Genomic DNA, 26,835 nt, shown 5'->3' on the forward strand with positions numbered 1-26,835 from the left:
TTCAACTACTTGTGCCAAGTTTCAAGTCGATAGCTTGTTTCGTTCGGAAGTTAGCATGATTTCAACAGACGGACGGATGGACATTTTCAGATCGACTTAGAATTTCACCATGACCCGGAATATATATATATATATATATATATATATATATATATATATATATATATATATATATATATATATATATATATATATATATATATATATATATATATATATATATATATATATATATATATATATATATATATATATATATATATATATATATATATATATATGGGGTCTTAGACCAATATTTCGATGTGTTACAAACGGAATGACAAAGTTAATATACCCCCATCCTATGGTGGAGGGTATAAAAATCTCCCTGCCAATATATTAAATGACCCATAAACAAAACATACTGTTATGTGAATATTATTCATTATGGTTGGCTCACCATGTAATATATTTATTTTATTTTTAATAAATACTTAGCTAACAATAATACATACTAATTGTTCAGAATTTGATATTTGAGTCTTAGTGAGGGGCAGTATAAATTCGATATATTCCACTAGACATGGGTTGTCTTATCTTCTCTCAAACCGGTGGAGTCCGCATCTCGATTATGGCCAGCAGACATTCTGAAATTGTTTAAATTATTATTAATATTGCGATATATTAGGGTGCTCTAGTATGTAGGTGCATGTACAACGAAGGATACTACAGGAATATATCCAGTGGTTATAATGTCCTAACCTGTTCTCCCAGAGAAATTTAAGTTTACGAGCTGGTACAAAAATTCCAAATACAATGGGGCCTTCCACTATTAGGTACACGTAGAAGATGATGGTAATACAAACATTTTTTGTATTCCAAAGCCACAATGGGATCATGGACCAAGGAAGAACACTCATATAGGCAAGACATGCAATAATTGGTATGCTAAAAGATAAAGAAAGAATCGAATAGATTTTATAATTGAACACTCTCTCTCTCTCACTCTCTGCCATTCATGTGAGTAATACGATAACCTAAAAATATTTTGCAAATATTATTCAGTTGATCATATTATTGGTCTTCGTGATCGAACTATAACTATGGCTATATATGTGAACAAACCTATTTCTAATGAAATGTTTTCCTTTTCTGGTATTGAAGACCTTCTTTCTTACTGCAATCATTTCGAAGATGAAATATCCAAAACCTAAGAATGCCATACACAATACAATCTCGATGGGTATAAGAGAAACCCAATTATCCATGGGTTTAGAATCTATGGAAATAACAATAATGTTGTTTATTATTCGATTTTTTGTATTTCATATGGAGGATACCTTTAAGGAACCAAGACGAAAGACTTGTCGCTAAAGTCACACTCCATACAATGATGGAATACACGGAAAATCGTCTTTTGTCCAATTCCTTGAGATTGTATTGCTTGAATTTCGATATGTACTGCAAACAAATTTCATAGCCAATTACATTGAGCCATAGTCGCGATGAGCAGAAGAAAATCCAGCCATACAAGACTGTTGAAAAAGTAGAAAGTAAAATTACAACCATTTTCAATAAGGGTTAAAAAAATGTTTTTATATATTAGCAGAAATCAATAAAATTTTAATTGATTCGATTAATTTGTGTGACTGATTTCTAAAGGATGGTTAAAATTTCAAGGGCCGATATTGATTTTGAATAAAACACAAACTATTTAGGAAATTATTGTAATTTTATTTTATTATGATATATTGGTATTACTCAATTATGTATGGAACAAAATATCGGCCAAATGGGCGTCGCGACAACGGTGGCACACCTTCATCCGATGGTCCAAATTTTCGATGACGCTGAGGCATAATGGAGGTTCTATGCCGTTAATGTGCCGAATTATCTCATCCTTTAGCTCTTGAATAGTTGCTGGCTTATCGACGTACACTTTTTTTTTCAAATAACCCCAAAAAAAAGGCCAACGGTGTCAAATCACATAATCTTGGCGGCCAATTGACATCGCCATTACGTGAGATAACACGGCCATTGAATTTGTTGCGCAACAGAGCCATTGTTTCGTTAGCTGTGTGGCAAGTGTCACCGTCCTGCTGAAACCACATATCGTCCACATCCATATCTTCCAATTCGGGCCATAAAAAGTTCGTTATCATCTCACGATAGCGAACACCATTCACAGTAACTGCCTGACCGGCCTCATTTCGGGAAAAAATAGGGCCCGATGATGCCGCCAGCCCATAAACCGCACCAAACAGTCACTCTTTGTGGGTGCATTGGTTTTTCGACAATCACTCTTCGATTCTCATTCGCCCAAATGCGGCAATTCTGTTTATTGACGAATCCGCTGAGGTGAAAATATGCCTCATCACTGAAGATGATTTTCTTCGAAAATTGATCATCCACTGTTGCCATTTCTTGGAAACATTTAACACGTTGTTGGATTGTGAATTAAGTAAGTCTGAAATAGAGAAATGTCTAATAAAATTCGGAAAAAACTTGGCGTTTAGGTGTGGTTCACATTCACCATCGGCCCTTACAATTTATGGACCGATTTCAATCAAATTTGGCACACAAGACTACAGTACCAATTGTTCTTCTTGTGCAAAAATTTAAAGTAAATCAGGGTAAAGCTCTGGCTTCTGAGTCCATATCGGGCGAAATATATATATGGGAGCTATATCTAAATCTTAACCGATTTCTTCCAAAATCAATAGGGTTCTATTCTGACCGAAAACACATACTTGTACCAAATTTGAAGTCGATTGGACAAAAACTGCGACCTAGACTTTCTTTATAAAAATGTGTTCACAGACAGACGGACATGGCTATATCGACTCAGGAGCAGAGATGGTCTGTATCAAACTTTTTTAGGTTTGCGACTGTCGCAAAGTTGTAAACGTCGTAAATGTCACATACGCGTCGTAAATGTAGAAAAAGTAACAAAAGTCGCAAACTCAAAATACTTTAGTTGCGTCAGCTAGGCAGCGAATTCGATGATATCCAAGACGATGGTATGTGCGAAGAAGTTTCAATTCTTAGGAATGTCCACATTTTTCGGTTTTAGTCCCCACATTTTCCCTATTGCATTTTGCAAGAGTACCGTGGATTTTCTCAACCTTTCTTAGCTTTAAGTTCAGTCTCCTGTCCAATATAACCCCAAGGAATTTTGCACACTCACCAACGGGAATTTCGATACCACCTAAGAAAATAGGCTTGACCGTGGGAAAACTTTCACAAATTTACACATTTTTCATCGCAGTTTTTAGGTTGTTCGTTTGAAAATTTTTTACGTTTTAGGTGTATATATATCTTCTTCTGCATTGTTAAGTATGATCTTCCGTTGTATCTTGTGAATTCTATCACATTTTTGTCCACCAGTAGAAATACTCAAGTTCTTGTTGAGCATTTCTCCCATTTTGTACTTGAACGGTCATACTCGGTGCGAGTGGCAAGATTATGGAATTCGCTGCCACATCACCTGAAAATTTTTTCAATTAATCCTTCATTATTCAAGCGCAAATTACTTTTATATTTCTCAGACATGGAATGATCTGTCTAGGACCATCATACTGACAATCGATTTTCTTGCTGTATCAATCTTTTGTATATAATACTTAATTTTTATTAAAAGATTGTGTGCTAGTATAGGTTTAATAGTTAGTTTTAAGTCAATTTTTCCTGAATTGTACTAAATTCTATCAACATGTTGTCCTATAGGGCGTTGGTTGATTAAATAAATAAATAAATAAATTTCTGCAGAAACTCACAGCGAATGCTGTCAAACTAAATTAAAAAATGTTCAGGATTTCTTCTATTCAAAATTAGGTTTTATACAGTAGGTTTACGACTTTTGTGACATACGTATTATACCGTCGCAAATGTATGTCGCAAAAGTCACAGTTTGTGACAGGCCAACCCTGCTCAGGAGCCCACCCTAAGCAGTTTTGCCAAAGACACCATGAGTCTATCTCGTCTCCTTCTGGGTGTTGCAAACATAAGCACTAACTTATAATACCATGTTCCACAGTGTGGCACAGGGTATAAAAATTAACCAAAAGTAAAGAAGACAAGTATATACGGCCGTAAGTTCGGCCAGGCCGAAGCTTATGTACCCTCCACTATGGATTGCGTAGAAACTTGTTCTAAACACTGCCATCCACCATCGAATTACTTAAGTTGCGGTAACGCTTGCCGATGGCAAGGTATCTTAAAACCTCCTAACACCGTCTTCTAAATTGAATGTAAGTCCATACGTGGTATATATTAAACCATTATGAACCGATGTGGACCACTTTTGGCATGGTTGTTAGAGACCATATACCAACATCATGTACCAAATTTCAGGCGGATCGAATGAAATTTGCTTCTCTTTGAGGCTCCGCAAGACAAATCTCGGGATCGGTTTATATGGGGGCTATATATAATTATAGACCGATGTGGACCAATTCTTGCATAGTTGTTAGAGACCATATACTAACACCATGTACCAAATTGCAGCCGGATCGGATAAAATTTGCTTCTCTTTGAGGCTCCGCAAGCCAAATCTGGATATTGGTTTATATGGGGGTTATATAAAATTATAGACCGATGTGGACCAATTTTTGCATGGTTTTAGAGACCATATACCAACACCATGTATCAAATTTCAGCCGGATCGGATGAAATTTGCTTCTCTTTGCGGCTCCGCAAGCCAAATCTGGGGTCAGTTTATATGGGGGCTATATATAATTATGGACCGATGTGGACCAATTTTTGCATGGTTGTTAGAGACCATATACCAACATCATGTACCAAATTTCAGGCAGATCGGATGAAATTTGCTTCTCTTTGAGGCTCCGCAAGCCAAATCTTAGGGTCCTTTTATATGGGGGCTATACGTAAAAGTGGATCAATATGACCCATTTGCAATACCATCCGACCTACATCAATAACAACTACTTGTGTCAAGTTACAAGTCGATAGCTTGTTTCGTTCTGAAGTTGGCGTGATTTCAACAGACGGACGAACGGACACGCTTAGATCGACTCAGAATTTCACCACGAACACGACGAATATATATACTTTATGGGGTCTTAGAGCAATATTTCGATGTGTTACAAACGGAATGACAAAGTTAATGGGGGGTATCATCCTATGGTGGAGGATATAAAAATCATTGGCGGCAAATCATGACCATTTTAACCATACAGTAGTTCATTCTTACTATTTTTGGGAATCGTATGAAAATTTTCATTTGTTTTAGTTCATTATGAACTATTGACGAATCCACTGAGGTGAAAATGTGCCTCATCACTGAAGATGATTTTCTTCGAAAATTGATCATCCACTGTTGCCATTTAACACGTTGTTGGATTGTGTATCTCTCCAATTGGTTACTTCCATTATTTTACTTGCAGCATACTCTCTAGGTCTCTCTTTCTAAACACATTTATGTTTATAGGCTATTTCTAAATTTATATATGTTTTTTCATCTAATCATATTATATTTATAAACATAATATGTTCTAACATAATAACATATATGCCCTAAACATGGTATGCTAGTTTATAGAGATTATATGCTTGCACTTAAAAATATTGTGCTAAGAAATTTGAGTTCCAAACATCACAATTTATATCATAATTACATAGCCCCCATATAAACCGATTCAGAGATTTCACTTTCAAAGCTCTTGGATTAGTAAATTTTATCCCATCCGAATAAAACTTAGTATGTGATGTTGGTATAGGTACCCAGCAAAAACTAGGTAACCACATCTCATTACAATTGACATTACCAGGAGTAAAGCTGTCATTACACGTTGCATTACATTGCGGCGAGTTATAATGACTAACTTGAAATGACAAAAATAAATACTTCTCGGTAATTTTCGAATTGTTATTCTCAAATTTTTAGGCAGTTGTAGTTAATATAATTATTCACATAATCGAGCACTTACATAAAAAAATCACAAAATAATATGTAATGTAATGGTAATTCTGAAGATTTTCCGTTAAGTAGTTTTTATCACAAATATTTCATAATAATTGTGTTTAATTACATTATCATATTATGTTTTAAATAAATGCTTTTTATACCTCATTCACATTACACTTCCAAAATGCACTTAAACTAGATTTCAAATGCCATTTGCATTATAAAAAAGAGACTTAAAATCCACTTTTAGTAGATTTCGAACCTTATGTGAATTGGCTATTGGATATATTATAACGTAATTCACGAATCCAACTCCCTTAAACAACCTACATTTATTTCTATTTTAAGTGTGAAATTAATTTGAGTGTAATCTTATTTAGATTATTTATTAGATTTTTTTTTATTTATACAATATTCGTTTCTATTCAAGTAGTTCTCCTATTACAGCACCACTCGCCATATTTTGATCCATTGTAATCGGCGATAGAAATCAATATTTTCGAGATTTGGTTGCCTGAGACAATAAGTGGCTATTTTGCAAGCTTTGGTGTATCTACGAATAAGTCATTACATATTAGGTGATTATATGCTTTAAATGCACTACTTATTTTATGGCCGAAAGTATGTCTGGGGAGAAGTACTTTCCTCCTAGGACATGCGTATGTAAATGTAATGCGGAGCGATGCCAATTAATAAGTGGTTATTAATTTTTAAACAGGTTTACCTACAAGATTACCGGGTAATGAGAGTTTTTGCTGGGTATGTCCTCAAACGACCATGCAAACATTGGTCCATATCGGTCCATAATTATATAAAGCTCCCATATAAACCAATCCAGAAATTTCCCCTTTGGCACCCTTTGGTTAAAATTTAGTACGTGATGTTGGTATATATCCTCTAACCATAATTATATATAGCCCACATATAAACCGATTCCCAGATTTGACCTACGGGCCATCTTGGAGAATATTTTTATACCCTGCGCCACACTGCACTGAAAAAAAGTGAACCCACCAGGAAGAAATGTTTTTGTTAATTTAAGGAAATTTTGAATACTTTTAGAAATTTTTAACTTAACAGTACCACAAACGCTGACATCACGACGATATCAAAAAAATAAGTAAATATTTTTCGACAAATTCAAGAAAGTTTATTAGACATAATTAAGTTTTTTCATTTGTTAAAGAAAATTTTGTAGTTTAAAGGAAAAAATTGGAGTTCAAAATTGCAAGAATGTCTTTAGTGACATACGAAGTTCATGATGGACACATTTGTAGAAAAATTTACAAATTTAAAGAAATAATGAACTTTTTTGCGAGAAATACGAATTTAGTAAATCTTTATGCTTAATTTGTGTATAATTTTTTTTCAGATTTTTAGTTAATTTAACTAGCGTGCGAAAAAAATTATTAGCGTTAAGGAAACTTTCTCCAAACATAATAATTCCATGAACTAAAATTAAGTTAATTTGGCTTTAGTGAAATAGAGAGTTCACTTTTTTTTGAGTGTGTGGAACAGGGTATTATAAGTTAGTGCATATATTTGTAACACCCAGAAGGAGACGAGATAGACACATGGTGTCTTTGGCAATAATGCTCAGGGTGGGTCCCTGAGTCGATATAACCATGTCAGTCTGTCCGTCCGTCCGTCCGTTCGTCTGTCTGTGAACACATTTTTGTGATCAAAGTCTAGGTCGCAATTTAAGTCCAATCGCCTTCAAATTTGGCACATGTTCCTAATTTCGGTCAGAATAGAACCCTATTGATTTTGGAAGAAATCGGTTCAGATTTAGATATAGCTCCCATATATATCTTTCGCCCGATATGCACTAATATGGGCCCAGCAGCCAGAGTTTTATACCGATTTGCTTGAAATTTTGTACAAACATAACACCTAGTCGTATAGTCAAGTGTGCAAAATTTGATTGAAATCGGTTCAGATTTAGATATAGCTCCCATATATATCTTTCGCCCGATATGGACTAATATGGTCCTAATAGCCAGAGTTTTGGCCCAATTTGGTTGAAATTTTGCACAGGGAGTAGATTTAGCATTGTAGCTATGCGTGCTAAATTTGGTTGAAATCGATTCAGATTTAGATATAGCTCCCATATATATCTTTCGCCCGATATGCACTTATATGGACCCAGCAGCCAGAGTTTTATACCGATTTGCTTGAAATTTTGTTCAAACATAACACCTAGTCGTATAGTCAAGTGTGCAAAATTTGATTGAAATCGGTTCAGATTTAGATATAGCTCCCATATATATCTTTCGCCCGATATGGACTAATATGGTCCTAAAAGCCAGAGTTTTGGCCGAATTTGGTTGAAATTTTGCACAGGGAGTAGATTTAGCATTGTAGCTATGCGTGCTAAATTTGGTTGAAATCGATTCAGATTTAGATATAGCTCCCATATATATCTTTCGCCCGATATGCACTTATATGGACCCGAAGCCAGAGTTTTATCCCGATTAGCATGAAATTTTGCACAAGAAGTACAATTGGTAGTATAGTCATGTGTGTCGAATTTGATTGAAATCGGTTCAGATTTAGATATAGCTTCCATATATATTTTTCGCCCGATATGGACTTATATGGCCCCAGAAGCCAGAGTTTTGGCCCAATTTGGTTGAAATTTTGCACTAGGATTACAATTACTAATATAGTCATGTGTGCCAAATTTGATTGAAATCGGTTTAGATTTAGATATTTCGACACAAATGGCCAAAATACCAATATTTTCTTGTTAAATCGCCACTGCTTAGTCGAAAAGTTGTAAAAATGACTCTAATTTTCCTGAACTTCTAATACATATATATCGAGCGATAAATCATAAATAAACTTTTGCGAAGTTTTCGTAAAATTGCTTCAGATTTAAATGTTTAGCATATTTTTTACTAACATTGTGTTCCACCCTAGTGCATTAGCTGACTTAAATTTTGAGTCTATAGATTTTGTAAAACTCTATCAAATTCTGTCGAAATCGAGTGATATTTAAATGTATGTATTTGAGACAAACCTTTATATATAGCACCCAACACATTTGACGGATGTGATATGTTATCGAAAATTTAGATCTACAAAGTGGTGCAGGGTAGGTTAGGTTAGGTTAGGTTAAAGGGTGATACGGTCAAAATTTGGTCAATATAAATTTGACGTATTTCTTTCAATTTTGCATTTAAAAAACTGAACACCCCTCATTTTGAAGGTGTGTGTGTGTAGAATGTTGCTCCTATTTTGATTTTGGAATTGACTCTTCAGTTGTCAAAATGCCGTCCAAGCAAGAAGAGCAGCGTATCAAAATTTTGCTCGCGCATCGCGAAAATCCGAGCTACTCGCACGCAAAGCTGGCAAAATCGCTAAAAGTTGCCAAATCAACCGTTACAAATGTAACTAAAGTGTTTGGGGAACGTTTGTCGACAGCCAGGAAGTCTGGATCGGGGGGAAATCGAAAACCGGAAGCCGCTGAGACGACAAAGAGAGTTGCCGGTAGTTTCAAGCGAAACCCTAACCTCTCTCTCTCTCCGAGATGCCGCAAATAAGCTGGGTGTATCGTCTACAACCGTGCATCGAGCCAAAAAACGAGCCGGACTATCGACTTAAAGAAGGTAGTGACTCCAAATCGCGATCATAAACAAAATACGACGGCCAAAGCGCGATCCCGGAGGCTGTACACGACGATGCTGACGAAGTTTGAATGCGTGGTAATGGACGACGAAACCTACGTCAAAGCCGACTACAAGCAGCTTCCGGGACAGGAGTTTTATACGGCAAAAGGAAGGGGAAAGGTAGCAGATATTTTCAAGCACATAAAACTATCAAAGTTCGCAAAGAAATATCTGGTTTGGCAAGCCATCTGTACCTGTGGCTTGAAAAGCAGCATTTTCATAGCTTCCGGGACTGTCAACCAAGAAATTTACGTGAAAGAGTGTTTGAATAAACGTCTGCTGCCTTTCCTGAAGAAACACGGTTGTTCCGTACTGTTTTGGCCGGATTTGGCATCTTGCCATTACGGTAAAAATGCCATGGAGTGGTACGCCGCCAACAACGTGCAGGTGGTTCCCAAGGACAAGAACCCTCCCAACACGCCAGAGCTCCGCCCAATTGAGAAATACTGGGCTATTGTCAAGCGGAACCTAAAGAAGACAAAAAAAACTGCTAAGGATGAGCAGCAGTTCAAGGCAAACTGGCTTTCTGCGGCGAAGAAGGTAGACAAGGTGGCTGTACAAAATCTGATGGCAGGTGTCAAGCGTGAGGCCCGGCAATTCGGATTTGGAAAAGCGAAAGCCTAACTGAATATTTTTCCTGAATTTTATACTAATTGAACTTGAAAAAGAAATTTAATTTGATTTTTTAAATAAACGATTTCACCGATTTACACGCGTTTTCCCATGACCAAATTTTGACCGTATCACCCTTTAGGTGGCAGCCCGATGTATCAGGCTCACTTAGACTGTTCAGTCCATTGTGATACCACAATGGTGAACTTCCCTCTTATCACTGAGTGCTGCCCGATTCCATGTTAAGCTCAATGACAAGGGACCTACTTTTTATAGCCGAGTCCGAACGGCGTTCCACATTGCAGTGAAACCACTTAGAGAAGCTTTGAAACCCTCAGAAATGTCACCAGCATTACTGAGGTGGGATAATCCACCGCTGAAAAACTTTTTGGTGTTCGGTCGAAGCAGGAATCGAACCCACGACCTTGTGTATGCAAGGTGCAGGGTAACATATAATATAGTCGGCCCCGCCCGACTTTAGACTTTCCTTACTTGTTTTTTACTGAAACTAGTAGGTCATCCCAGTTTTCTAGACGCTCTCCATCCACCGTGTGCGAGTCAACTCACCTTCCAACTGCTTACCCGCAAGTTTATTCAATAATCGAACTTTTCGACGTTTTTTCTCATTTTAAAAATCGACCATAAATTGTAAGTCTTACCCAATTCCACACACATTAAACGTACACTCAGTATTATAAAAATATGCGAAAGAATCCATGATACAAAATGACAAATAAATAATTTCCAGTGTAGCGTATGTCTTAGTTCTCTCAAGATTCCATATACCACAATTGTCAACAATAGGAAAAAGGATGAAAAGGTAATACCTAAAATTAAACAAGAAAAACAAAAAAACAATCAACCGGTTGTAGAAAATATTCAAAAAAAATATCATACCCAATATATATGTGTCGTATATGTAATTATAAGTACGAAATAAAGATGAGCAATCCACTGTGGCGATTATATATTTCTCGAGACCTCTGTGGTAATATGGAGTATAACAATGATCACTCTCATTCTGGGAATAAAAAATGAAATGGGATGTACTATGTATTATTTAAAAGGTTAAGTAGAATTATAGAAATGGTAATGAAAATATGTTTTATATAATTATTTTCTGTACACCCTAATAAATACATACAATACAAACAATAACACAAACAGTAATACTTGAACCGGCTAACAAGGTGGCAAACAACAACAACAATAACATATCTTATTTCGCTCCATAAACGTAATGGGAGATACACGTTCTGCATTTCAACGACCAGCTAAATATTAGAACGGCTACGATAACATTATAAAAATCTATAAATATGATAATTAAAAACCATTCTATGACGGTGGATAAAAGTAGGGAATTTTTACCATAATAAAGGTGAGCACTGGAAGAATATGGTGAAGATCTAGACTATATTCAGAAGCCGTTTGGTAATTTCCTTCGAAAATTACTGTGCAAATCAAAAAGACGGACCGACATATATCAATTCAAAGTTCAGAAATTATTATTAGAATTAATTATTATTAGCATTAGAGGAATTTCCCTTCTGTGTAACATCCAAAAGATGAAGTCTCATCTTTTGGATGTAACACTTTTTATTTGCATCACATGATTTACACTCTTTAGTTTGTCTAAGGGTTACAAACAATTGGAAAATATTGCGTTTATAGAGGTCTATCTGTGTCAATACACAAAGAAGAGCAAAAATAAAATTTGTGATTTGTTTTTATTATATATATTTTTTTTAATAGAACAACATTCGAATTAGTCAATACAATGACAATAAATGTCTCAGCAAAGAGTAAACATTCTATTTTCAATGTCAAAGACGAGAGAGAGAGGGAAAGAGAGCGTGTATTGGTCTCTTTGCTTATCTATTGCAGGGATGGAAAATACAATTTTTAAGAAAGTACAAAAAAGGTACTTTTTTGAGCGAAAAAGTGTTTTTCACTAAATTTTAATAAAAATTCCACTGGAAGATTATTGTCAAGAGCTCCCTTAAATTGAATTTTAAAAGAAATAAGATTTTGTTTGCCAACTCCTAAATCTTAAATATTTTCTTTTTTTTAGTCTTATATTCGCATAAAAAGACTACCGTAGTATTGTAATCGCGGCTGCCACAGCTCTACTTTATGGTACTACATAAATTTTCTCTGGATAAATAAAAATAAATTTTTGAAAACATTTTCTATAGAAATAAAATTTAGACAAAATTTTCTATTGAAAAAAATTTTTTAACAAAATTTTCTATATATATATAAAATTTTGACACAATTTTCTATAGAAATAAAATTTTAACAAAATTTTCTATAGAAATAAAATTTTGACAAAATATTCTACAGAAATAAATTTTTGACAAATTGTTCTATAGAAATAAAATGTTGACAAAATTGTTTAGAGAAATACAATTTTCTATAGAAATAAAATTTTGACAAAATTTCCTGTAGAAATAAAATTTTGACAAAATTTCCTATAGAAATAAAATTTTGACAAAATTTCCTGTAGAAATAAAATTTTGACAAAATTTCCTATAGAAATAAAATTTTGACAAAATTTCCTATAGAAATAAAATTTTGACAAAATTTTCTAGAGAAATAAAATTTTGACACAATTTTCTAGATAAATAAAATTTTGACACAAATTTCTATAGAAATAAAATTTTGAGAAAATTTTGTATATAAATAAAATTTTGACAAAATGTTCTATAGAAATAAAATTTTGAAACAATTTTCTATAGAAATAAAATTTTGACAAAATTTCCTGTAGAAATAAAATTTTGACAAAATTTCCTGTAGAAATAAAATTTTGACAAAATTTCCTATAGAAATAAAATTTTGACAAAATTTCCTATAGAAATAAAATTTTGACAAAATGTTCTATAGAAATAAAATTTTGAGAAAATTTTCAGTAGAAATAAAATTTTTACAAAATTTTCTATAGAAATAAAATTTTGACAAAATTTCCTATTGAAATAAAATTTTGACAAAATTTCCTATAGAAACAAAATTTCGACAAAATTTCCTATAGAAATAAAATTTTGACAAAATTTTCTATTGAAATAAATTTTTTAACAAAATTTTCTATAGAAACAAAATTTTGACACAATTTTCTATAGAAATAAAATTTTAACAAAATTTTCTATAGAAATAAAATTTTGACAAAATATTCTACAGAAATAAATTTTTGACAAATTGTTCTATAGAAATAAAATGTTGACAAAATTGTTTAGAGAAATACAATGTTGACAAAATTTTCTATAGAAATAAAATTTTGACAAAATTTCCTGTAGAAATAACATTTTGACAAAATTTCCTATAGAAATAAAATTTTGACAAAATTTCCTATAGAAATAAAATTTTTACAAAATTTTCTATAGAAATAAAATTTTGACAAAATTTCCTATAGAAATAACATTTTGACAAAATATCCTATAGAAATAAAATTTTGACAAAATTTCCTATAGAAATAAAATTTTGACAAAATTTTCTAGAGAAATAAAATTTTGACACAATTTTCTAGATAAATAAAATTTTGACACAAAATTCTATAGAAATACAATTTTGAGAAAATTTTGTATAGAAATAAAATTTTGACAAAATGTTGTATAGAATTAAAATTTTGAGAAAATTTTCTATAGAAATAAAATTTTGAAACAATTTTCTATAGAAATAAAATTTTGACAAAATTTCCTGTAGAAATAAAATTTTGACAAAATTTCCTGTAGAAATAAAATTTTGACAAAATTTCCTATAGAAATAAAATTTTGACAAAATTTCCTATAGAAACAAAATTTTGACAAAATGTTCTATAGAAATAAAATTTTGAGAAAATTTTCAGTAGAAATAAAATTTTTACAAAATTTTCTATAGAAATAAAATTTTGACAAAATTTCCTATTGAAATAAAATTTTGACAAAATTTCCTATAGAAACAAAATTTCGACAAAATTTCCTATAGAAATAAAATTTTGACAAAATTTCCTATAGAAATAAAATTTTGACAAAATTTCCTATAGAAATAAAATTTTGACAAAATTTTCTATTGAAAAAAATTTTTTAACAAAATTTTCTATAGAAATAAAATTTTGACACAATTTTCTATAGAAATAAAATTTTAACAAAATTTTCTATAGAAATAAAATTTTGACAAAATATTCTACAGAAATAAATTTTTGACAAATTGTTCTATAGAAATAAAATGTTGACAAAATTGTTTAGAGAAATACAATGTTGACAAAATTTTCTATAGAAATAAAATTTTGACAAAATTTCCTGTAGAAATAAAATTTTGACAAAATTTCCTATAGAAATAAAATTTTGACAAAATTTCCTATAGAAATAAAATTTTTACAAAATTTTCTATAGAAATAAAATTTTGACAAAATTTCCTATAGAAATAACATTTTGACAAAATTTCCTATAGAAATAAAATTTTGACAAAATTTCCTATAGAAATAAAATTTTGACAAAATTTTCTAGAGAAATAAAATTTTGACACAATTTTCTAGATAAATAAAATTTTGACACAAAATTCTATAGAAATACAATTTTGAGAAAATTTTGTATAGAAATAAAATTTTGACAAAATGTTCTATAGAAATAAAATTTTGAGAAAAGTTTCAATAGAAATAAAATTTTTACAAAATTTTGTATAGAAATAAAATTTTGACAAAATTTCCTATAGAAATAAAATTTTTACAAAATTTTCTATAGAAATAAAATTTTGACAAAATTTCCTATAGAAATAAAATTTTGACAAAATTTCCTATAGAAATAAAATTTTGACAAATTTTCCTATAGAAATAAAATTTTGACAAAATTTTCTAGAGAAATAAAATGTTGACACAATTTTCTAGATAAATAAAATTTTGACACAAAATTCTATAGAAATAAAATTTTGAGAAAATTTTGTATAGAAATAAAATTTTTACAAAATTTTCTATAGAAATAAAATTTTGACAAAATTTCCTATAGAAACAAAATTTTGACAAAATTTCCTATAGAAATAAAATTTTGACAAAATTTCCTATAGAAATAAAATTTTGACAAAATTTCCTATAGAAATAAAATTTTTACAAAATTTTGTATAGAAATAAAATTTTTACAAAATTTTCTATAGAAATAAAATTTTGACAAAATTTCCTATAGAAACAAAATTTTGACAAAATTTCCTATAGAAATAAAATTTTGACAAAATTTCCTATAGAAATAAAATTTTGACAAAATTTCCTATAGAAATAAAATTTTTACAAAATGTTCTATAGAAATAAAATTTTTACAAAATTTCCTATAGAAATAAAATTTTGACACAATTTTCTAGATAAATAAAATTTTGACACAATTTTCTATAGAAATAAAATTTTGAGAAAATTTTCTATAGAAATAAAATTTTGACAAAATATTCTACAGAAATAAATTTTTGACAAATTGTTCTATAGAAATAAAATGTTGACAAAATTGTTTAGAGAAATACAATGTTGACAAAATTTTCTATAGAAATAAAATTTTGAGAAAATTTTCTATAGAAATAAAATTTTGACAAAATTTCCTGTAGAAATAAAATTTTGACAAAATTTCCTATAGAAATAAAATTTTGACAAAATTTCCTATAGAAATAAAATTTTTAAAAAATTTCCTATAGAAATAAAATTTTGACAAAATTTCCTATAGAAATAAAATTTTGACAAAATTTTCTAGAGAAATAAAATTTTGACACAATTTTCTAGATAAATAAAATTTTGACACAAATTTCTATAGAAATAAAATTTTGAGAAAATTTTGTATAGAAATAAAATTTTGACAAAATGTTCTATAGAAATAAAATTTTGAGAAAATTTTCTATAGAAATAAAATTTTGACAAAATTTCCTATTGAAATAAAATTTTGACAAAATTTCCTATAGAAACAAAATTTTGACAAAATTTCCTATAGAAATAAAATTTTGACAAAATTCCCTATAGAAATAAAATTTTGACAAAATTTCCTATAGAAATAAAATTTTTACAAAATTTTCTATAGAAATAAAATTTTTACAAAATTTCCTATAGAAATAAAATTTTGACACAATTTTCTATCGAAATAAAATTTGGAGAAAATTTTCTATAGAAATAAAATTTTGACAAAATGTTCTATAAAAATAAAATTTTGAGAAAATTTTCTATAGAAATAAAATTTTTACAAAATTTTCTATAGAAATAAAATTTTGACAAAATTTCCTATAGAAATAAAATTTTGACAAAATGTTCTATAGAAATAAAATTTTGAGAAAATTTTCTATTGAAATAAAATTTTTACAAAATTTTCTATAGAAATAAAATTTTGAGAAAATTTTCTATAGAAATAAAATTTTGAGAAAATTTTCTATAGAAATAAAATTTTGACAAAATTTTCTATAGAAATAAAATTTTGACAAAATTTCCTATAGAAATAAAATTTTTACAAAATTTTCTATAGAAATAAAATTTTTACAAAATTTTCTATAGAAATAAAATTTTGACAATATTTTCTTTATTTTTGCGAAATAAAAATTGTTGTTAAATTTTTCTCCAAATATTGGTAGATTACTTTTTCTCAAGTTTCGACATAAATTGTAATATTTTGCATTATTTTAGAACGCGATTGATAACTTCTTATCTAGATAGTGTTCGTGTGGAAGCGTAATATAGAATCACGTGCTTTTTCGACTAAAACACTATTGAAATTAAAGCAAATCGTATCTGTGACTATGGCTTTTACAATATCGATATTTTCTTCCAGCGTGAACTTGTCTGTTTTGCCAAATTTGTAAAAGACTATTAGCAAATAAGTTTATTAAAGACTTTCTTAAAATATTAAAATGTTTTGTCAAAACTGTTGTACTATATATCTGATATCGGCTCAAAAATGACTACACAAAAGGTACAACATCATTCGCGGGGGTACTACGGTACTGACCAATGTGAAAAAGTATTGGAAAAAGTACTATAGTACTGCATATTCCATCCCTGATCTCTTGTTGCTTGCCCACCACCATTGGATGGGGGGTATAATATGTTAGCCATTCCATTTGTAACACACAGAAGTATCGATCTCCAACCATATAAAGTATATATGTATATAAAAAAAAAAAAAAAAAAAAAAATATATATATATGGTGGTGAGTGAACTCACGGGATCCTGGTCACGGGCACTTCTGGTCGGAAGTGATATATATATATATATATATATATATATATATATATATATATATATATATATATATATATATATATATATATATATATATCACTTCCGACCAGAAGTGCCCGTGACCAGGATCCCGTGAGTTCACTCACCACCGACCCATGCCACCGTGACCCGACTTACGACAAACCTACTTCCCCGTGCACCACCGTCTACAGCCTCGTGACCTACACCCCAGCCGGCGTGGTTTCATATACCGCCCACTCACCGAACAGAGCCGTGGAGTGATACGCTCCGTGAACCGAGTATATTATTAATAGTTAAGGCTGCAGGATATTGTGTACCGCCTAGGCAACCCACTTAATTCCCAATAAAGACTCACTGTAAAACCTAATCACAACAACTAAATTTCTGTGATGAACCCGGCCCCGTGAGCAATACCCTAGCCTTGAGGGGAAACCTGTCGTTACAGTACCATATATATACCAAAATTGGTTCATATCGGTCTATAGTTATATATAGCCGATCCCCATTCGAGCCACAAATAATCTACCAAAGTTTTATCTATCAAAATTTTATTTCTATAGAAAATTTTGTTAAAATTTTATTTTTATACAACATTTTGTCAAAATTTTATTTATATAGAAAATTTTGTCAAAATTTTATTTCTATAGAAAATTTTTTCAAAATTTTATTTCTATAGAAAATTTTGTCAAAATTTTATTTCTATAAAAAAATTTGAAAAAATTTTATTTCTATAGAAAATTTTGTCAAAATTTTATTTCTGTAGAAAATTTTGTTCAAATTTTAGTTTATTAGAAAATTTTGTCAAAATTTTATTTCTATAGAAAATTTTTTCAATTTTTATTTCTATAGAAAATTTTGTCAAAATTTTATTTTTATAGAACATTTTGTCAAAATTTTATTTCTGTAGAAAATTTTAATCAAAATTTTATTTCTATAGAAAATTTTGTCAAAATTTTATTTTTATAGAAAATTTTGTCAAAATTTTATTTCTATAGAAAATATTGTCAAAATTTTATTTCTATAGAAAATTTAGTCAAAATTTTATTTCTGTAGAAAATTTTAATCAAAATTTTATTTCTATAGAAATTTTGTCAAATTTTATTTCCATAGAAAATTTTATTTTTATAGAAAATTTTGTCAAAATTTTATTTCTGTAGAAAATTTTAATCAAAATTTTATTTCTATAGAAATTTTGTCAAATTTTATTTCTAAAGAAAATTTTGTCAAAATTTTATTTTTATAGAAAATTTTGTCAAAATTTTATTTCTATAGAAAATATTGTCAAAATTTTATTTCTATAGAAAATGTTGTTAAAATTTTATTTCTATAGAAAATTTTGTTAAAATTTCATTTCTATAGAAAATTTTGTCAAAACTTTATTTCGATAGAAAATTTTAATCAAAATTTTATTTCTATAGAAAATTTTGTCAAACTGTATTATATACGTATTCAATCGGACTTTTTTAATTTAATATATACCACGTATGAACTTACTTACAACTTAGAAGACGGTGTTATTAGGTTTTAAAATACTTTGCCATCGGCAAGCGTTACCGCAACCCAAGTAATTCGATTGTGGATGGCAGTTTTTAGAAGAAGTTTCTACGTAATCCATGGTGGAAGGTACATAAGCTTCAGCCTGGCCGAACTTACGGCCGCATATACTTGTTTAATTTGATTTATAACAATCTGTTGGGAAGGAAAGTTTATGCATAACAGTAAGTGGGTCTATTTTTATAGATTAGCTGCATCTTTAGAATCGTGTTAGTCATGACCTATACCATCTTCACTACGAATAATTTTTGTATACCCGTCACTCACTATTGTTTCTTGTATTTCATGTTTTTCGGCTTATACTCAAATGTCAATAACCTCTCCCTTGAGAAATTCATAATTATACTATATGATTTTTGGCTATTCATCACATTTTGTCTCTGAACAAACTTACATTGTATTCAAAAAATCCATAGATATAGGGTTCTTCACATGATATTGTAGCCACTTCCACCTGAAGATCTTGTATTATATTCACTTTTGTTGTATTGCCATCTGACCAAAAATTAGATATAGCCCAAGATGAAGATGAGAAATCATTGGGAATTGTTTCACATTGATACGAAGTCACATTGAGAAATTCACTGATTGGGCAACACAAACGTATGGCCAATTGACGGTCAACTGTGTTAGACAATTCCAAAGAATATGTCAACTTATTCGACACCAATAGTATATAGCCCAAGTACAAAATTAATGCATTAAATCTATGCATTTCACTATCGGAATATTATTAAGGGTTTTAACAATTCCTTCCGCCTATTTGTTTTTCTTGGTTTTTTTTGATTTTGCGTTTATGAATTTTTGTTGTTCTTTACTTGAGCAATGCTTTGTTTACACTAATTTTGGAATTTTGATAAAACCATACAGAAATCTGAAACTTTATGCCGTCTAAGCAACCCAGACCACATTTGCCACTACCAACAGCGACCGCAGTCCACAAGCACAGCAAATCGCTAACGTATATGGAGTGTCCCACTAAAATAGACTCTATTGAGATGTATGAAGAATTACTTGTGTTTGATTGTTTGCTTAGTGCCCATCGCCAGCTAGCTGCGAGCTAGCTGGTTTATACGCAGCGCAACGGGATTACTTTATCAATAGAATTTAACAACAACTAGTACAACAACAACCCAGCAGCATACGTCTTCGATATATTATTTATATTGTGAGAGAGAAAGTCATACAACCAGCGTTGCCACAATGAATTTTTATTTTGGACCAACAAATTCGTACCAGCGGACATTAAATTAATATCATTTAAAAGTTAACATTTTTCAAAAATTTTATTTCTGCTAAATATTTTGTAAAAATGTTATTTCTATAGAAAATTTTGTGAAAATTTTATTTATTTGTCACAATTTTACCTCTGTTAAATATTTGTCAAAATTTTATTTCTATAGAAAATTTAGTCAAAATTTTATTTCTATAAAAAAATTTGACAAAATTTTATTTCTATAAAAAAATTTGACAAAATTTTATTTCTATAAAAAAATTTGACAAAATTTTATTTCTGTAGAAAATTTTGTCAAAATTTTATTTCTGTAGTAAACTTTGTTAAAATTTTAGTTTATTAGAAAATTTTGTCAGTATTTTATTTCTGTAGAAAGTTATCGCAAAATTGTATTTCTATATAATTTTTTTTAATTTCTTCCTAAAATTGGACAAAATTTTATTTCTATAAAAAAATTTTATTTCTATAGAAAATTTTGTCAAAATTTTATTTCTGTAGAAAATTTTGTCAAAATTTTATTTCTGTAGAAAACTTTGTTAAAATTTTAGTTTATTAGAAAATTTTGTCCAAATTTTATTTCTATAGAAAATTTTGTCAATATTTTATTTCTATAGAAAGTTATCGCAAAATTGTATTTCTATATATTTTTTTTACTTTCTTCCTAAAATTGGACAAAATTTTATTTCTATAAAAAAATTTTAAAAAATTTTATTTCTATAGAAAATTTTGTCAATATTTTATTTCTGTAGAAAATTTTGTCAAAATTTTATTTCTGTAGAAAATTTTGTCAAAATTTTATTTCTGTAGAAAACTTTGTTAAAATTTTAATTTATTAGAAAATTTTGTCCAAATTTTATTTCTATAGAAAATTTTGTCAATATTTTATTTCTATAGAAAGTTATCGCAAAATTGTATTTCTATATATTTTTTTTTTTTACTTTCTTCCTAAAATTGGACAAAATTTTATTTCTATAAAAAAATTTAAATAAATTTTATTTCTATAGAAAATTTTATCAATATTTTATTTCTGTAGAAAATTTTGTCAAAATTTTATTTCTGTAGAAAACTTTGTTAAAATTTTAGTTTATTAGAACATTTTGTCAATATTTTATTTCTGTAGAAAGTTATCGCAAAATTGTATTTCTATATAATCTTTTTTTTAATTTCTTCCTAAAATTGGACAAAATTTTATTTCTATAAAAAAATTTGAAAAAATTTTATTTCTAAAGAAAATTTTGTCAAAATTTTATTTCTGTAGAAAATTTTGTCAAAATTTTATTTCTGTAGAAAATTTTGTCAAAATTTTATTTCTGTAGAAAACTTTGTTAAAATTTTAGTTTATTAGAAAATTTTGTCAATATTTTATTTCTATAGAAAGTTATCGCAAAATTGTATTTCCATATAATTTTGTTTTTTAGTTTCTTCCTAAAAACATTTTTTTAAGTTTATTTCTATACAAAATTTTGGCAAAATTTTATTTCTATAGAAAATATTGTTAAAATTTGATTTCTATAGAAATTGTAGTCAAAATTTAATTTCTACAAAAAATTTTTATTTATTTATAAGTTTTTATTCAGTAATACTAAACCTTAATGGCCAAATACATTTCTATAACATTTGTATCTTTTAAAAATTTTATTTCTATGGAAAATTTTGAAAAAAATATACCGATTTGACGAAAATGGACCAAAATCAAACAAATTCAATTTGGTCCGACCATCGGACCAAATTTAAAAATTACTAATTTTTTGGGCCAATTTTGGTCCGATCGGAACAAAATGGCAACCCTGCATACAACATACTCACAAATTAGTTATTAGGGTGCTCCGAAGTAAATACTAATTAATTTACTTCATTATTGCTTCATTATACTCAAAAAAATTGTGAACCCATCGGAAAGAAAAATTTTGGAAAAATTACACTGATAAAAATATTTACGTGATATTAAAGATTACGCAACTTAAATTTTAGGGAGCGAAATTTACAAAATATTAAGGACACATTTCTTTAAAATAATGAAATTTTAATTAAAATAAAGTTTAGAATTTTTGTTTCAAAAATTTGTTATACCAACCATCATAGAATGGTGATGGGGTTATAATAAGTTTGTCATTCCGTGTGTAACACATCGAAATATCGATTTCCGACTATATAAAGTATATATATATTCTTGATCAGCATGTCCGTCTGCAGGCAGGTCAAGTTTGAAGATGGGCTATATCGGAAATCTAGTGGTATTTTAGGACCATCAAAAAGTGTACCGGAAATGTTGTCTATCGGTCAATGTTTTGGTATAGCCCCCATATAGACTGATTTCCCGAGTTTGCTTCTTGGGCGTCTAGAATGTGTATTTTCTATCCGATTTGCCTGAAATTGGAAATCTAGAGGTATTCTAGGACCTTAAGGAGGTGTGCCGAAAATGGTGAGTACCGGTCCATGTTTTGATATAGCCACCATATAGACCGATCTCCCGATTTTACTCCTTGGGCTTCTAGAATCCGTAGTTTTAATCCAATTTACCTGAAATTTGAAATCAAGAGGTATTCTAGGACCATAAAGAGGTGTGCTGAAAATGGTGATTATCCGATTTGGGGTCTAGATGCTAGAACTACAATTAAATGTGCTGAATACTGTGTGTATCTTTCCATGTTTTGGTATAGCCCCCATTACACCGAGTTAGGCGTTATTTCATCATTTTCTTGCACACTTACAAGAGATGTTTATGATTCCTCTAAAACTCAAACAAAAAATGGTTCTTATAAATTCGGAATCTAATCTAGTCTTCATAGGTAAAATCTTTACATTTATCTGTGGGAAGCGTACTGGTTGAACTGATCTGCTTGGGAAAATATCTGTCATCAAACCCCCTTGAAATTTTCAAAGGAAACTATTATATTTGATTCATGGTGGTGGGTATTTAAGATTCGGCCCGGCGGAATTACTACTGTATATACTTGTTATACCCTTCACCACTACTGTGGTACAGGGTATAATAAGTTTGTGCATTTGTATGTAACGCCAAGAAGGAAAAGTCTGAGACCCATCGTTTAGTATACCGATCGTCTTAGAATTAAATTCTGACTCGATTTAGCGATGTCCGTCTGTCTGGCTGGCTGTCTGTCTGTCCGTCCGTCTGTTCATGTATTTTTGTGCGCAAAGTACAGGTCGCAGTTTAAGTCCGATCGTCCTCAAATTTAGCATGGGGTCGTTTTTTGGGACAAAGACAATCGCTATTGATTTTAGAAAAAATCGGTTCAGATTTAGATATAGCTGCAATATATATTTATCCCCGATCTGGTCATAATTGGCGTGTTTATCAACCGATGTTCTTCAAATTCAGTACATCCGAATATTTTATGTGTCTCGAAAAACTTGCAAAATATCAGCTAAATCGGTTCCGATTTAGATATAGCTCCCATATATATCTTTCGTCCGATTTAGACTCATATGACCACAGAGGCCAAAGGTTACTACCGATTTACGTGGAATTTTGCATAAAGAGTAGAATTGACATTCTACCAACGCTTGGTAAATTTGATTGAAATCGGTTCAGACGTAGATATAGCTCCCATATATATCTTTCGTCCGATTTGCACTTATATGGCCTCAAAAGCCAGAGTTTTGCCGTGATTTAGTTCAAATTTTGCACAAGGAGTACGTTTAATAGTATCGATAAGTGTACCAAATTTGGTTGAAATCGGTTCAAATTTAGATATAGCTCCCATATATATCTTTCATCCGATTTGAACTTATATGGTCTCAAAAGCCAGAGTTTTGCCGTGATTTGGTTCAAATTTTGCACAAGGAGTACGTTTAACAGTATCGGTAAGTGTGCCAAATTTGGTTGAAATCGGTTCAGATTTAGATATAGCTACCATATATATCTTTCGCCCGATTTATACTCAAATTACCACGGGGGCCAAAGTTAAACTCCCATTTACGTGAAATTTTGCAGAGATAACAGAATTATTATTCTAACTATACATGTCAAATTTAGTCGAAATCGGTTCAGATTATATATAGCTCCCGTTATATGTACACCAGAGTTGAGAAAATATGGTAGACTATTTCATATTTTAGACCCATTTTCAATGGGATTTTCCTCCAATTGACTGCATAGTTTCCACGGAGAATATATTTAATATGATATTTAAGTGTGTCAAGTTTGATCTAATTTGGTTCAGAATTAGATAAAGCCTCCATATATTCGTTTTTCCGGTTTATACAAATATGGCCAAAATTCCCACACTGTACACAAAATTCTGTGATAATTTCCCCATATCTTAGTCATATCCTACACACTGTAATGCCAGACTTTCCACAGAACGGTTGAGTTTTAAATAAGGTTCCAAGTCGCCCGACTTGACCAAATAATATATCACAACCCACACTTGTTGTAAAATCGTCACTGGAGATTTTGTAGAAGTACAAAAAATTGTCTCCATTATAAGTATTTGTATCTGGAAATGCAAACCTTTATATAGCTCCCAGCAAAGTTGAAGTAGTTGAGATGGTAACACAAATGTTGGTCTACATGGTGGTGAAGGGTATAATATAGTCGGCCCCGCCCGACTTTAGATTTTAGTTACTTGTTATACCCTGCTCCACACTGTGGAACAGGGTATTATAAGTTAGTGCATATGTTTGCAACACCCAGAAGGAGACGAGATAGACACATGGTGTCTTTGGCAAAAATGCTCAGGGTGGGTTCCTGAGTCGATGTCCGTCTGTCCGTGAACACATTTTTGTAATCAAAGTCTAGGTCGCAGTTTTAGTCCAATCGACTTCAAATTTGGCACAAGTATGTGTTTTGGCTCAGAATAGATCCCTATTGATTTTGGAAGAAATCGGTTCAGATTTAGATATAGCTCCCATATATATATATTTCGCCCGATATGGACTTATATGGCCCCAGAAGCCAGAGTTTCACCCTAATTTGCTTAAAATTTTGCACAAGAAGAACAATTAGTACTATAGTCAAGTGTGCAAAATTTTATTGAAATCGGTTCAGATTTAGATATAGCTCCCATATATATATCTTTCGCCCGATATGCACTAATATGGACCCAGCAGCCAGAGTTTTACCCTAATTTGCTTAAAATTTTGCACAAGAAGAACAATTAGTACTATAGTCAAGTGTGCCAAATTTTATTGAAATCGGTTCAGATTTAGATATAGCTCCCATATATATCTTTCGCCCGATATGCACTAATATGGACCCAGCAGCCAGAGTTTTATTCCGATTTGCTTGAAATTTTGTACAAACATAACACTAAGTCGTATAGTCAAGTGTGCAAAATTTGATTGAAATCGGTTCAGATTTAGATATACCTCCCATATATATCTTTCGCCCGATATGGACTTATATGGCTCCAGAAGCCAGATTTTTGGCCGAATTTGGTTGAAATTTTGCACTAAGAGTACAATTAGTAGTATAGTCAAGTGTGCAAAATTTGATTGAAATCGGTTCAGATTTAGATATAGCTCCCATATATATCTTTCGCCCGATATGGACTAATATGGTCCTAAAAGCCAGAGTTTTGGCCCAGTTTGGTTGAAATTTTGCACAGGGAGTAGATTTAGCATTGTAGCTATGCGTGCCAAATTTGATTGAAATCGGTTCAGATTTATATATAGCTCCCATATATAGCTTTCGCCCGATTTACACTCATATGACCACAGAGGCCAATTTTTTGCTCCGCTTTAGTTGAAATTTTGCACATGGAGTAGAAGATTTAGATATAGTTCGCATATATATGTTTTTCTGATTTCGACAAAAATGGTCAAAATACCAACATTTTCCTTGTAAAATCGCCACTGCTTAGTAGAAAAGTTGTAAAACTGACTCTAATTTTCCTAAACTTGTAATACATATATATCGAGCGATAAATCATAAATAAACTTTTGCGAAGATTCCTTAAAATTGCTTCAGATATAAATGTTTCCCATATTTTTTTACTAAAATTGTTTTCCACCATAGTGCATTAGCCAACTTAAATTTTGAGTCTGTGGATTTTGTAAAAGTCTATCAAATTCTGTCCAAATCGAGTGATATTTAAATGTATGTATTTGGTACAAACCTTTATATATATATCACCCAACACATTTGACGGATGTGATATGGTATCGAAAATTTAGATCTACAAAGTGGTGCAGGGTATAATATAGTCGGTCCGCCCGACTTTAGACTTTCCTTACTTGTTTTCATTAAATTTAGGACACAAATTTTGGGAAATTTACGTCCTTCCGTTAAAGTCGCATGATTTTCCTTAATGTAAAGAAACACATTTTTGATATAAATAAATCGTCCTTAAATTAACTTAAATATAGGCAAAGACTTATTTTGAGGATTTTGTAACTTTGGTTTAAAGTTTTTTTTTACCTTCTGTTTTCTTTTTTTTTTTTTGGAATTAAAAAACATTTTTTATTTTGAAGTACACGTTATAATTTGGATTTGTAAATTAGCATTCGTGAGTAGCTTTTTTAATATACCGCGAAAACAAAATGAACATTCGATACATGCGATCTGTATCCTATTTGTAATTTCATTGATCCTAGATTTAAAGCCATATAAGTTGCTACAAAATGTATTTATTTTAAAGAAGCCGCATCTTTGACTCGGAATCAATACCAAAATCCTTAAATGACAATCAAAATCTTCGGATC

General features: G+C 30.4%; 1 protein-coding gene across 1 annotated transcript; it reads right to left on the bottom strand.

Moving 5' to 3' along the window:
* Positions 1 to 409: 409 nt before the first annotated feature.
* LOC142235242 (uncharacterized) lies at positions 410 to 19,943 on the bottom strand. The gene is made up of 7 exons (XM_075306500.1): positions 19,330 to 19,943; positions 11,089 to 11,212; positions 10,851 to 11,018; positions 1,323 to 1,517; positions 1,108 to 1,261; positions 745 to 930; positions 410 to 629 (listed from the first exon to the last, which is right to left on the bottom strand). Exons 1-7 carry the CDS (start codon positions 19,648 to 19,650, stop codon positions 560 to 562), a joined length of 1,218 nt encoding a protein of 405 aa, XP_075162615.1. The 5' UTR covers positions 19,651 to 19,943; the 3' UTR covers positions 410 to 559.
* Positions 19,944 to 26,835: the final 6,892 nt, after the last annotated feature.

Source organism: Haematobia irritans, chromosome 4, assembly GCF_050003625.1.
Source record: "Haematobia irritans isolate KBUSLIRL chromosome 4, ASM5000362v1, whole genome shotgun sequence".
In the NCBI taxonomy this organism is placed as follows: Eukaryota; Metazoa; Arthropoda; class Insecta; order Diptera; family Muscidae; genus Haematobia; species Haematobia irritans.

Bases quoted from the DNA above. Each gene is read 5' to 3' on its own strand.
- LOC142235242 (XM_075306500.1), bottom strand. From the start codon at position 19,650: ATGCATAGATTTAATGCATTAATTTTGTACTTGGGCTATATACTATTG. The intron at 1,518-10,850 runs GTAAGACTTACA...CTTTTTCAACAG, and splicing joins TTTAATGTGTGTGGAATTGG to TCTTGTATGGCTGGATTTTC. The intron at 931-1,107 runs GTTTGTTCACAT...TTTATCTTTTAG, and splicing joins AAACATTTCATTAGAAATAG to CATACCAATTATTGCATGTC.